This window comes from Electrona antarctica, assembly GCF_951216825.1.
Source record: "Electrona antarctica genome assembly, chromosome: 18".
Taxonomy (NCBI): Eukaryota; Metazoa; Chordata; class Actinopteri; order Myctophiformes; family Myctophidae; genus Electrona; species Electrona antarctica.
The window spans coordinates 27,150,968-27,166,039 of NC_136799.1; the positions used below are offsets into that span (position 1 = coordinate 27,150,968).

The following is a 15,072-nucleotide window of genomic DNA, read 5'->3' on the forward strand; positions in this document are numbered from 1 at the left end:
TATTTTGAGTGCACGCACACGCACGCACAGGCACGCACGCGCACGCACGCACGCACGCACGCACGCACGCACACACACACACACACACACACACACACACACACACACACACACACACACACACACACACACACACACACACACACACACACACACACACACACACACACACACACACACACACACACACACACACACACACAATTTTGCTAACATTTTGTATTTATTGCTATTTTTGCAAATGTTTGGGCTTTTTATATTATGTAAGACGGTAAGACCTGACCAGTGCAAATGGTCTACCAAATTCTGTCTACAACACCTCAATCAACAAACAGAAGTTCAAAGCCATTTTAATCATATTTTAAGTTTCAATATACTCATTTACATGTCTGAGCGTCTTCATTGTTAAAAAGCTATTTCCATTCTTATCTGCCCCAAGCAGTGTCATCATGAATTAAACAGCAATCACAGACCATGAACAAAAAGCCTATTTCATTGCAGACAAACCCACACAAATGTGAAATTCATGACTACTACATATTCACCAAGCAAGTGAAAGCCATTTCCCAGACTTTCTGGACAAATGTTTATTTTACATTGTATAAAGTTTTCTCAGTGTACATTTCACATCAGTATTTGAAACCAAAGTGTCTCAAATCTCCTCGGGACATCTCATAATAAAACAGACCTTACAAGACGTCTCTTCTCAGAATGAAAATTAACACACTTCTCTTTAGAAGAATATCAATTGTGTACTTGTTTCCCATGTGATGTCTTGTTAGATCATCTTAACCACTTTAACCCTGGCGTCCCAATTTTGGGCATAGCATAGGCTCAAATAAAAAAACAAGAAACAAGGTTTAGAAAACCTTTGTGGTTAAGTGGTTAAGTGGTCAAGTGGTTAACACAGCGGCTTGCCGTGCCTCATGTTCTGGGCGCAGGTTCGACCCAGGTTGGCTCCCTCCAGTAGCAGGTCAGAGAGTCGGTCCAGGCCAATGCAGGTGGTGAGCGGGGTGACGAGGCCATAGAGAGCCCCCAGGGTAATGCTGAGTGGCCAACCCACGCACACAAGAACCACCAACCAGATGATGCTCCAGAAACATGACCCACAACTGGCCATCCTAGTCTGGGAGAGAAAGAAGTTGAGAGCACGGGAGAAAAGGTTGTGGTATACTCATAAGACACGTATGGGAATGGTCTAATTTAAAACCATATTATTATATTCAAAACATGCTAATTCACATTTTAATTAACTCCACTAATCATCACAGATCAGGAAATGTAGTTTGAGTCTTGCTGTAAGACAGGACTTCCATCTCTGAAGCCATTGGCCATGTCAGAGTATCAGTCTCTGCAGAAATAACAGGAATAGAGTCCCAATGCCTGTCCACACCACTTTAGTGATGATAGGGAGATTATCAGATTGGAACGTGCCCCGTTTGATGATCTGGATGTACTTGTCAGGATTTAGCTGTGGTCTTGACAAAGCATGATAAGCCGACAGTGCCATGCAACAACCATAGTGCGTGTCTGGCCGGCCACTGCCAACAGTAGCGATCATGCATGACTTCTGTAATAAAGCATTATTTAATATTTAGCTGTCAACATTATAACAAATGACAATCCGTGACACAGCGTGTTGGCATTTGGGGATCCAGATTGATTATTATCTGCAATGAAGCACAGATAACTGGAATGTGTAAATGCCATCTGCCTGATGATTTATTCAGTGTAAGGTGCAAATGATATGCACACAGAAATATTATAAAATAGGTTTGCTTTCATGCAATTCACATTTCAAGACACTCAGTAGGCTACAGTATGTGAGAGATGAGGGATCGAAGGGGAATAATATTTTAAAAGATTAGTGCATATAGATTCATATAATCACTGTCAGGCACCAAATTTTAATGTACAAACCATTACTTTTCAGGAAATGTGTTTGAATGGATCTAATGTAGTTATTTAGTTACAAGCTCATACTAGTTTCATTGGTTCAATATAAACTCCAAAGACAAGCTTTAACCACTTTTAACCCGACATACCTTTTATTGGAATGTCATTATAGCCAAGCTTACATATTTTCAAAGCTAAAACAGACAATCTACAAGCTCACAGCTTCAGATAAATAGACCAGCTATTTTCTCTACTTTTGTACAACACTGTCACAAGCCGATGTATAAAATATCTCATTATGAAAAATAAAAGATGAATATGGAAGGTACAAGGTTTCTGCCCGACAGTGACAATATATTTGGTTATAAATATATTTGTTTTGGGCGCTCAGTTAGGGCAGTAGTCAAGTGTATGCGCACCACTGCGGAGGTTGTGGGTTACTTCCAATCCATCGTGGTGCTTTGTCGAGGGTCTCTATATACGGCCTCTGAAAATCGTTTTATTTTTGTTTAATTTATTTTTAATTTGTTCTTTCCCAATTTGCCCGTGTTCGAGGGATGGAAGCCGAGCGGGGAGCGTGATATTGTCAGCAGGGAGTATTTGGTGGGAGGAGAGGAATGAAATCCTACATCCTCCCGGTGGTGGCTCCTCACTAGCAGGTGAGTCAGTAGGATACAGCAGTGACAACAAACAGAAATGTGTGTGGAGAGGAATCAATTGGTATAATGACTACACTGGGAGGAAAAGGGGTTAAAAAACAAATACATTTATTTGATTTGTACATTTATTTAAATCGTTTTTTTTCTGCTAAAGTTTTTCTTTATATAATTAAATATTGTTTACTTACTCTTACTCTTTATTTTCCCTAACCCTAGCTGTTCTTCTCCACACCCTTTACCGTGCACTGCAGTGCAAATCTTGCATTCATGTATTATAAAACAAAAAACAAAAACAAGAACTGAATCTGAAAGTAAAAATAAATAAATAAATGTGCACGAATATTTGGTCCGAGATCAAGCCTTGAGGTTGAGATTGTATATATTGTGGTTTTATCAATGTCAAAGTCTAGTTTGCTGGGATTCCCCACCACAGTTAATACAGTTTAAAGTGTGTTTTTCTTCCTCTCCCAACACTTCCTAGTTTGCTTTGTGGTATGCAATTTCCTGTTGAGACAGTCACACAACGTAAGGCTAGGGCTGTGGTCATGAATTACACAAAACACGAGCACATCTCGTGCTTTTTGTGGACGCCGTCCAGCCTATCAAAAGATTTAGAGACAATGCAGGCATTGAAAAGCCATTATGCAGAGACGGTGGAATGTTATGAGAGTCAGGAGTGCAGTCACTCCCTTTCTTCTGCTTTCCGATCGATTTGTTTTCATGAAACATTTGTGCTAAATGAGTAAAATATGATCAATGCAGGTATTTAGATTAATAAGATGTTACCATCAAATCACAGCTTGCCAACTCATCTACTACTGTAAACACACCTCCACAATATGACATTACAATAAATAAAAGGAACAATTATATTGCAATGATTGGCTAGCTTAAGATAACTTTGAGTATGTTCAGAAGACAAAAAATACACTACTGCCCTAACTGTAATCATGAACAAATGTACACAACGGTTTCAATGCATGCTGTTAGTTTTAGAGACAAACCAGCCCATAGCAATAGTTAAGAGTGCTTTGCAAAGTATCAATGAACCTAATGAATACCTGTCGCGTGAGTATAAAAGACATGTTCACCTTCAGCAATGGAAAGCTGTGGAGAAAGCGAGCGCCTGTTCTCCTCCCTGACCGTGGATGCTGCTTCCAGTCTCAAGTCCCTGCTTGGGGCTCCAAGGGATCGTCTGGGTGCACAGTGGCCACTTCCCACCACTTAGTCCTAATTTACTACAACAAGGTACCACAGGGAACAGAATGCCCAACAGTCAAGCTTGTACTAAACAGATATGTAGTAATTAGCAGCCTAAAGTTGGGGGAGGATATTACACAATGTGGACATTCATGTGACTGCAGTTGTTGCCATGGGTTTTCTGCAGTTTTTGTAACCTCCCAACAATATGTACGGTAGTTTTATGTATGTCATAAAAAAGGGTTGTTGATCCTTCTCATAGCTAACGGCTATAGAATTATGGATTGCACACACTATATAATATATACATACACACCTGGCTTCGGTCATATCTTGTATGTCAATAATTTAGAGATATAGCCTACTGTAGTCCTGAGGGTAAGAAGCGCTGAAACAACAGAGCTTCTTAATACGGCAGTTGAGAAGCAGGAGTTAAACTATTAATCTGGTGTCAGTGAGGCCAAATGTAGAGTTGCTGGCCGGCTCCATATATTCAGATCTAGGATGTCAAACCATGTACGGCTAGCCAGGGTTTGATGAGGTCAGTGTCGTGATCTTCATATATGGAGATCCAGGTGATGATAGTCAGCCCCACATATGGAGATCCATTTGTTGTACCAACTTGGTTTATTTGCAAGTGTGACTTGCGTTGCGGCAACCACACTGGTTATCATGAGACTGTCACAAAATGTCCATATATTGACATTCCCACATATGGGCTTACTATTACTCACTGTAGACTACTTAGACGCAATCCATCTATAAATGCACCAAGTCTCTGTCTGTCTAGCCTTGGAAACCCTACTGTCTGTTTGTGTGTAATCCACGTAACTCGAGAACCGTTCGCCCCACCAACTTCAAAATCGACACGCGTGTTCCGAACCACCACAGGGGGTGCAGTTGCCGGTGTCGAGTCGGTCGGACGGACGCACGGTTGTCCAGAACCGCCCCAAAAAGGCCTGACATCATTCTGACGTCTGCATGAACTCCATATTTGGGCATGCCTGACAAAGAACTCCATATATATATATATACTTTTGTTCTTGCCTAATGTAAGTCGCTCTGGATTAAGAGCGTCTGCTAAATGCCTAAATTGTAATTGTAAAGGGACACATACATAATATCTGGGTGGGGCATTCATTTCCAACTTGCATCGTTCCAAGTAGGCCAGTGGCCAACGGGCACCGCTGTAGAGGCCCCACGGGCACCCCTCTATTTGGGCCAATTTGAACCGTCACAATCATTAGTGTCCAGTCCTTTCACTGCATGGGGCTAGAAATTAATCACCTGTAGATAAGAGGACAACTTTCGTTTTTTTTCAACCAAAGTTCATGTTGTTTTTTCATTTGCTGCCTTCTTTCGTTTTAGCGATTTTTGACAGGGAGGGGGCGGGGGCATTCAGACATGGTCCTAAATATGTATTCTTTTACAAAACAATATGGTGATTTATTTCTTTATTATTTACTAGTTCTACTAGACCCCAAGAAATTATATCTGTCCCCAAAAGATCACATGATCTGTTGAATGTGACAAACTGACATATTGAGCCTACGACACACAGTATGGCATCCCCCTACCTTCACATTCAGTAGATCCTGTGATCTTTTTTGTCCAGATTTCCTTGGGTCTAGTAGAACTATAGTAAATATTAATAAAGAAAAAGGACGTATTATAAAAATAGCTAAAATCGCTACAACGAAAGAAAGCAGCAAATTAACACTCACCTTGGTTGAAAAAAACCCCGAAGTTCTCCTTTAAAGGCCTTTTAGATAGGGAGCGACTGACACGTCTTAGTAATTAATTGTCAATGAGAGGCAGGTGCCTTCATTTTTTATTTTATTATGTGAGCGTATTTTCCCGGGCACTGTCGCGCGCGTTTGTGCGCACTCCCCTCAACCCATGTAGTCTAGTAGCCAGCCCATAGAGCCCCATTGTGAACCCGGACATGTTGAGTACACCAATGTTTTATGTTAGAAATGTTTAGTATGGATCCCCAGCATGTAGAAACTGCCGGATGCTAACTTGCATATGTTTAGCAATTTTCATAATTGCAACCTATAGAAGGCAAAATATTCAAAATTTCATCATGCTTTATGTAGCATGTGACATGTCAAACTAGGGGGTTTTCATGATGCTGAATCCATTCCAAGCATTAGTTTTGCAAAAAAAACAATCATTGGGCTAAAAACGGACAATGCCGTCATCACAAATTGAGGATGGACATGGCCGTTTTAAGCCCAATGAGTGTTTTTTTTTGCAAAACGAATGCTTGGAATGGATTCAGCATCATGAAAACCCCCTAGTTTGACACATCACATGCTAGATAAAGCATGATGACATTTTGAATATTTTGCCTTCTATAGGTTGTTAATGGTATCACCATATTATGCCAATTATGAAAATTGCTCAACATATGCAAGTTAGCATCCGGCAGTTTCTACATGCTGGGGACCCATACTAAACATTTCTAACATAAAACGTTGGTGTACACATGTCCGGGTTCACTTATTGGCTACTAGGCTAATGGGCGACTAGACCTGGATTGCGGTGAGCTTTTTCCCCCCCCACGCTACGCGTCCTGCGCACCTCATGAGCAGATGCGATTGACACGCTGATCCAGGCGAGACCGCCTACATCACTCGCTCTCCGTCTGAAACGGCCTTAATACATTGTAAATTACACTAAAAGCTTTAAATAAAGTTACATAACAAATAAGACTTTGTCACAAGAGTGGTACTTGTGGAAAGGCCACAGGGCTACAAAAATAAGTGGGTTTCATTATGCAATGTGCCTATTAGATTATGAGATGTGTGTGTAAAAAACCTGAGCTAGAGGAAAGGTCAGGGGGTTACTCAAAGTTACTCAAACGATTAGGGTTCATCCTTTGGAGAGCATGAATTTGGTCAGAAGGTTTCATGGCAATCCATCCATTATACATTATTTTGAGATATCTTGTATGAAAGTGGAAATTGTGGCTTTACTGCAGCATAGAGCACCGAAGTCTGACGTCACTTTCAGTAGAGGGCGCCAGTACACAGGTTCATGTATTTTTTTATTTGCATTGTAATCCCCATAGGGCGATTTTAGGTCGCTTCATATAAGAACTGTGTTTGAAAAATGAACCGATCATCCCGGCCTTTCTGTCAGGGGGTGGCTGTGCGTCGTTAATGATGTCCATTCATATTTGATACAGCCAGTTTCTGGAGAAAATGGAATTAATTTGGCCGCAAAAGCCTTGAAACTACATATGAAGGCAATGTTGCTGCTAATATACATCACTCCCAGTTGTCAACAAATTGTGTTCCTGAGATTCCTCGTTGACGTAAGCTCAGCTGGCGGTGACTCGACTCGTACTAACCACGAAACATTAAATATCAATAAAATAAAATAAACGTAATTAACATGTCAGTTTATGTTGTGCGACGGGCAGCTGCAGCAACCCGCCTACCCGGAAATGTAGTCTCTGGGTTGTTGGACTCGTTTCTAACGCTTATTTTGTTACTCTTTGGGTATATTTGTACATTTCCACCTTCAGTCAATGCTTCATATCCATATGAGTGAAAAGGCCGGGATGATTGGTTTATTTTTCAAACAGTTCTTATATGAGGCGATCTAAAATCCCCCTGTGGGGATTACAATGCAAATAAAAAGTACACAAACCTGTGTACTGGCGCCCTCTACTGACAGTGATGTCAGGACGTCGGTGCTCTATTAGGAAAGGCATTGGGGTCATAGTAATCGTTTGGGTTCATCCTCCAGGGAGCATGAAAGTGCTCAGCAAGTTACATGGATCTCCACCCATAAAAATGTATGTACTCAAGTTTTCAAAATATCTAATTTTGGAATCAAAGTGTTGGGCCGACTGACCTTGCCGTTAGAACCCACCACTGGGGACATTACAAAATAATTATTCAAATGGCTGCTAGTTCATCTGAATGAATCTACTCGCATGATCCTCAGCACCAGCATGAAAGTCAACGTGAGGACTGTTAAACATGCAGCGGCTGGAGCAGCTGTGCAACCGACCTCTCTACTGAGACAGTAGGGGTTGGGGTTGTGTAGTGTGGACAAGTCTGCCTGAGGTATGAGGTAACAGCAAGCTAACATGTGGTGCACGGTAATGACTAGAGTCTGTCTGCCTGCAGGCTGTGGCCTCATCTGTCTTCTCCACAGTTAAGTAGGACCTATATGCAAGTTATGAATGGAAAAGGGACTGGGTGACTGTATAATGTCCATACAATGCACTTTGCAATTCACCCTGCATGCATGGTGGCTGGGTGTCGTGGGTGACAGACCTACAAAGGCTGCATAGTAGCAGCTTGTCTCCCAATCAAATTGTCAAATTCCAGTTATGCTTCAAAACGGTAAGGGAGGATGAAGTATTATATGTATGTCATGACGGAGATGTTTCCATGACTTGAACGTGATGAACCATATCAATATATTATATTGTGTCTTATATAAGAAAAGAGGTGCTGAGAGAAAATGACTTCTTAGTGAGCATTTTGCATACTTATTCATGTGTGTAAAGTAAAATATATCACAGACTAGAAATCCAATTGAGCATTTTGTCTAGTTTTTTAATAAAAAGTACTATTGGTTACAAAAGGTGTTTCACAAAATCAAATATATCATTGTTCTCCAGATTTATTTGTGGCTCCAGTAGAAAACAAATAAAAAACAGGATTACTGACTCTACAGTCATGGACTTTCTCTCCCTCTGCAATGGACAGTTTCAGGTACATGAGCCTCCAAAAGCCGACACTCTTCATGAGGCAGAGATGGAACACTATGGTTCCTGCTCATCTGCGCTGTCTTCCCCATCGCTGTCGCTGTCTCTGCCGGGGTGCTCTGGCATCTTGGTGTGCTCCTCCGTCTCCTCTGGGGGCTCCGGCTTCTCTGCCGTGCCCTCCGCCGGGGTTTTCTCCTGGGGTGGAGCCGGCAACGCCATGGCCACCTCAGGGGTTTGCTCCATCTTCTCCTGGGGTGGAGCCGCCAACGCCGTGGCCACCTCAGGGGTTGGCTCCATCTCCATCTTCTCCTGGGGTGGAGCCGCCAACGCCGTGGCCACCTCAGGGGTTGGCTCCATCTCCATCTTCTCCTGGGGTGGCGCCGCCAACGCCGTGGCCACCTCAGGGGTTGGCTCCATCTCAATCTTCTCCTGGGGTGGAGCCGCCAACGCCGTGGCCACCTCAGGGGTTGGCTCCATCTCCATCTGGGGTGGAGCCGCCAACGCCGTGGCCACCTCGGGGGTTTGCGCCGCCTCCGGCGCCAAGCTCTTCGCCTCGCCTTCCTGGTTCTCCTGCTCCATGGGGGTGTCCTGGTCTGGTGTGGAGATGGTCGTCACTTCCTTTACAACGGTCTTGGTTTGTTGTGGGGGTGGAGCAAGCTTCTGCTGTTGCTGTAGGCAGGGGGATAAAGAGGATTCTTATATAATCATTCCCCCTCATGTTTCTTGATATTTTTCAGCTTACTGTAATTGTAATTTGTGTATTTCCACTTGAAAACATTCTATGTTGAAGCCAACTGTGTTGAGATTACATCTAGTCTAGTGTCAAAACATGGCATCCCTTCTGGTATGTAACATTCATGTCTCTCTGGATGGGAACGTTAAAAGCAGCAGGGCATGAGTTCAAACTCAGTTGAGCTGCTGCATATGTTAGGCTTGTGGCCTGGTAAGTCTCCACATTCACAACTAAAACAGTGCTCTAACACATGACCTATTTCTAGCGCTGCATTAAAGTTTAAAGTAAAAAAAAAAAGAAGATAAAAAGCAACTAGGGAGAGAGACTGCTTTAAGAGCTGCACCATGCATGGCAAACTGTAAGACGACGCATGATTTTCAGCGATATGTGTCTTTTAAGTGTTGTATAAATATATAATTATTACAATGTTTACGTTGTGGCTCTGCAGAAGGCTAGCCATCTATAAGTTTGATTTGAATATTATTTGAAGGCTGTCTGCTTTTTACCTGTCTGTACTGCTGGGTCTGGGTCTGGATCATGCGCATGTACATATTGTACACCAAGTTGGCCATCTCAGGCATGTTCTTTATGACCTGGTTGGGCTGATTAGAAGCTTCTCTCTGCATAGAGGAACAAGAAGAAGAAGATGGTTAAAGATTGTACCCAGAAGAGGGATGCTGGGGGCCTGTACCACTACCTACCTTGTTATCACAAATTCTCAAATGTATTACTGTACATTCTTGTTAACTATTGATCTGCGGGGACAATGTACAGGGAAATAATGCTGAAATCGTTCACCAGGCGCCTTGTTAAATAAAAACACACCTCCTGTTGGCTGTCTCCGAAGATCAATGGTCACGCTACATCAAAAGAAGTGGTTGCACAGTTGTATGGTTTGATGAATTAGTATGCAGGGGGAGAGGCCGCAGAGAACACATTGAGGAGGGAGGGGAAGAGTACAGTACATTCACTCAACTGGACCGTTGCATCCTAGCGAGGTAATAGGTTGAAATCACAACTGAACCGTTGCATCCTAGCGAGGTAATAGGTTGAAATCACAACTGGACCGTTGCATCCTAGCGAGGTAATAGGTTGAAACTGGACCGTTGCATCCTAGCGAGGTAATACAGTAGGTTGAAATCACAACTGGACCGTTGCATCCTAGCGAGGTAATAGGTTGAAATCACACTGGACCGTTGCATCCTAGCGAGGTAATAGGTTGAAATCACACTGGACCGTTGCATCCTAGCGAGGTAATAGGTTGAACTGGACCGTTGCATCCTAGCGAGGTAATAGGTTGAAATCACAACTGAACCGTTGCATCCTAGCGAGGTAATAGGTTGAAATCACAACTGGACCGTTGCATCCTAGCGAGGTAATAGGTTGAAATCACAACTGAACCGTTGCATCCTAGCGAGGTAATAGGTTGAAATCACAACTGGACCGTTGCATCCTAGCGAGGTAATAGGTTGAAATCACAACTGGACCGTTGCATCCTAGCGAGGTAATAGGTTGAAATCACACTGGACCGTTGCATCCTAGCGAGGTAATAGGTTGAAATCACACTGGACCGTTGCATCCTAGCGAGGTAATAGGTTGAACTGGACCGTTGCATCCTAGCGAGGTAATAGGTTGAAATCACAGCGGCCTGTTGGGCAGCAAGTGGATGTGAGCACAATGAGGGCTGCAGCGTTGTAAAGCTAATGCTTTTATGGCTGTAAAACTATCACAGGCGGAGCGCCTCAAAGTGCTTCCCCAAACCCCATTTTGCAGTAATAGATGTTTTACAGTCTGTCCAGCACAGTTATCAGCTGCTGTAAATGTATAAAGCTGCATGCAGAGCTGCAACCGGTTACACGTCCACACTGTTAAACAATTTATAATAGCTATGCTCGAGGCAAATGGGAGAAAAAAGAGGCTGACTTAAAAACTGCATTAGGGTACAGGCAACAGCAGGAGTTGCCTGGCTCCACATAAGACTTGGCCCAGCAACGGGGGTCACGTGTGCCCAAAACGAGCTGTCTCTCTCAGGAGCAAGTGCTGCAGTGTTAGAGGAAGTGGGGGTAGGGGTGTTTCCACTCAGACCACTCAGTGAAACGCACAATGACCAGACAATGGCCGTCTCGCTCTGGCAGGATTTGGGGGAGCCAGTCTCCATCCAGGGGAGCAGCACAGAACTGCTGACCTTTGGGTGTTAATTATAGCCAGGGCCTGTATAGTTCCCCTGGCTAGCAGACAGCCCCTGCAGAATGCTGTTAACAGACTGGAGGCCCTTGGGCGCTAAAGCCACAGTAAGACTTGTGACCAACGGCTAAGAAGAGGAATGAAAATTCCATTCAGAATATAGAGGCAGGATTAGACAGGGAAATGGGGGGAGGTAGGATGGAGTCTTGGAGAACAGCGTTGCAGTATAAGGAATATAGGGCTTAAGTGGTGAAAAAAGGATAGGAAATAAGGGTGCTCTGGGAAAACACATCTGACTCTGCACGCGCGTGCATCTCTACTCACGGGCTGTTCCTGGTTGAAGTATTCGTGTGGTCTGATGTGCAGCTGTAGAGGTCTGGCGGTGAGCTGGTTGAAAGCGGGGGTGAGCTCAAAGCAGTTCTGGAACAGAGACACTCGGGCGAAGATGTACAGACCCAGCCTGGATCTGGACATGGCTACCACCAGACGCCTCACATCCCTGGGATGAGACAAGAAGAGGGATTGGAAATAAATAACTGGGGGTGGAAACTTGAACTGAAAGGATCAGTTAGGAAGGGGAGTGAAACATATTGGAGTTAAAATGAAATAAACAGTGTAGGAGGTAGAGGTTTAGAGAAGGATAAGCTAGCTATAGTTGAGGGTGGAGATAAAAAAGGAACAGAGGGCGGGGGAAGAGAAGAGAGAGGACAGATATGTTGGCCCAGTCTCCATCCACTAGGTTTAAGGGATCAGCGAATCCAGGGGTCGATTCGACTGTCTGCAATGGGCCAAGTGTTTAATAAAAGATCGTTTACACATCGTCTTGTGATAGTGAAACGCCACATCGGCCTACATGCCACATTTAAGCTGCCTGAGAAGAGAAAAGCACACACACACACACACACACACACACACACACACACACACACACACACACACACACACACACACACACACACACACACACACACACACACACACACACACACACACACACACACACACACACACACACACACACACACACACACACACACACACACACACACACACACACACACACACACACACACACACACACACACACACACACACACACACACACACACACACACACACACACACAAATTCTAATTTTAACTTTAGAGGAACCTAGTAAGATAAGTGCTGTAGCTACAGGGTGTTGAAATAAAAACAGATTCCACCTCAGGCAGCAACAGTACAACAGTGCATACATACTGTACTTCAAGCAATGGGGAAAAGTAAAGTGTTTCGATATGTCCAATGTTGTTATTTAGTCAAACCTTTTAATACTTTTAATTGGTAAAATATTTAGAAAACCCACAGACGGACTCCTATTTTGGGCATAACGCTATAGGAGAAAAATTAGAAACATAGGTAGCTGATCTACAGTACAGTACAATCCCACAATTGCTCGCTCGCAACATTCTTTGCTACAGTAGTTTTGCACAAGATTTTCATGAGACAAAGTATAACATTTGAAAATCCAAGGTTTCTGCCTGACAGCGACTATTATGATATATAGAGAAGGATACCAATGTCAAGTGCATTGACAAGTGTCATGTTTTATCATTTGAGACATAAAACTGTGAGATCTATTCAAGATAAAAGGAGGTGGGTTGTACACTTGAACCTACTCTGCATCATTAATGTCATGTATAACTATATGCAAAATGTTGCTGTTGCCAAGAAGTGCATACCTTATCTGGCCAATAAATCATAGAGACAAAAATAACTTGCAGAGCTTTTCTCTCGGCCAAGGAAACGTGGCAGAGGTTATGATATGAGGAGGAAAGGATAACACCTTTGGCTTTCTCACAGCGGCCACGCTGATTCAAAACAATCTTCGGTTTTATGTAGAATAATTTGTCTCTCAACTTGGCTCACCCTCAACCGCCATGTGTTGAATGTGTATGAATGCATATGATGAGCACACACATACTCTCACTCACACACACTAACGCAGCCAAAAATGCCGAATGCAGAGAGGACATGAGCAGAGCATGAGATTAAGAAGATTAATCTCTGCAATATGTACAGTGTGTGGATGAATTGTGTGTGTGTGTGTGTGTGTGGGGGGGGGGCTTACGGAAAAGAATGTGAAGGATTTAAGAGTCAGTTAATGTGTGCAGCCAATAGCATCAATACTGCATTGTAAATCTCAAGCTGAAGAGGTTGCACGGTACATGCATGAGACTCTAAAGTACATCGACATTGCCACAGAGACAAAACCGCAACAGCGGACAACCAATGAGCACGGAGCTTGAGATGAGCCAAACCAATGAATCACGAAGCACGGTAGCCGGGGGACATCGCTCGGTTTAGTGACTCCCACCTGAGTTGTTCCATGACACGACAGGGCAAGGTGGTCACATACCCTGTGTGCGTGTGTGAGAGAGAATGAGTGACCCCACATGTGAGTGCATCATGTACTGTACATGCCAAAGGATGTTGGAATCTGTGTGTGTGTGTATGTGCGTGGGGGGGGGGGGACTTGCAGCAGTAATGTTTTTCCTGTCAGATCCAGGGTTAGCTTGTACTTATGGTCAGCTGCATCCCCTGTGGTTGTCACGGCAGCAGGTTGCCATGGGGAGGGGGGGGTTGAATGGGTGCGAGGTGGAATCTATGCCAGAGTGATCCCAGCATGGGGTAAAATCCAAGCGACAGCAACGAACCTCCCATGAATCACTGCTCTTAACAGGCCATTCACTCAACCATTCAGAAGCAGCACAAGACATGAATGACTTCCAATGATGTGATTAATTGTAATGTTGTCAGGTATTAATAAAATATCTCATACTCAAAAATACAACAATTTGTTAAGATGCAAACATTTTACAATGCATTCATCACCAATGAGAACTACTTTCATGGTGCAAGCAGGGGGAGGCAGTGTCTCTTGTACTCTTCAGTGGATAACTGTAGCGTTAGCACGTATTATGGTGGGAGTGCTTCCTAAACCCATCCCTCCTAGTGTGCGGGCAGAGAATGAAATGACAACATTAAATGAAAGATAGCAGAAAGGAAAGCAGGCTGGGTTACCGCCAATAAGATAAACTACCACTCTCAATGGCCCTACTGCACTTCTCACAGGCAATGCCATCAATTTCCTGGCTTTATCTGTGAGATGAGGTCGGGGATAAAATAAATAAATAAACAAAATGGAGTCTTCAATGTTTTCTCTGCCGGCTTTCATCTGCACCCTTCGCTATCAGGGAAATGGGGGCGCGTATGGCCGTATGAAAAAGAAGAAGGATTACTTATTTGCTACTTGTTGTTGATGTTGTGCACTTCAAATTCTACAAGCTGATAATGTGTTGCACTGCAACGCATTGTAAGCCTGTAGATCGGCTATTTTCAGTGTGCAACATGGCGTGAAACCATAAGTATAAATCAGGAATTAGGCTCCATTTGCAGACTTTCCAATGTGAGGCCAGGTAAGTGTGTTGGCGGTTCGAGGGGTTGATAAGAGGCTGTAAGGAGCAAGTTTCCACTTGGAGTCACTATACGGTACATCAGACCAATGTGGTGCACATTAGCAGCTTAAGTGCTGAAGGCAGAGTTTGCCTCAGTGGTCTGGCATTAAGACGTTAAAAACTCATCAGCAAAACCCTAAAAATGAAAGGCTTTTTGACTATAGACACTGT

The 15,072-nt window shown here is 43.5% G+C and overlaps 1 protein-coding gene and 1 long non-coding RNA gene across 7 annotated transcripts in view; both read right to left on the bottom strand.

Moving 5' to 3' along the window:
- Positions 1-334: 334 nt before the first annotated feature.
- LOC306942381 lies at positions 335-3,883 on the bottom strand. The gene is made up of 2 exons (XR_013792282.1): positions 3,647-3,883; positions 335-1,126 (listed from the first exon to the last, which is right to left on the bottom strand). It is a non-coding gene; the product is annotated as an uncharacterized lncRNA (long non-coding RNA).
- A 4,431-nt stretch (positions 3,884-8,314) lies between these two features.
- Positions 8,315-15,072, bottom strand: part of aqr (aquarius intron-binding spliceosomal factor) — an 88,647-nt gene continuing 81,889 nt past the window's right edge. For 4 of the 6 annotated variants that reach the window (XM_079528505.1, XM_079528507.1, XM_079528504.1 and 1 more), the window contains exons 34-36: positions 11,729-11,903; positions 9,727-9,840; positions 8,315-9,156 (exon numbers count right to left, since the gene is read on the bottom strand). In XM_079528505.1, coding sequence (XP_079384631.1) covers positions 8,545-9,156; positions 9,727-9,840; positions 11,729-11,903 — 901 coding nt within the window. In that variant the 3' untranslated portion in view covers positions 8,315-8,544. The remainder of the gene's footprint in view (positions 9,157-9,726; positions 9,841-11,728; positions 11,904-15,072) is intronic. The other 2 variants (XM_079528509.1, XM_079528508.1) reach the window with 2 other exon arrangements.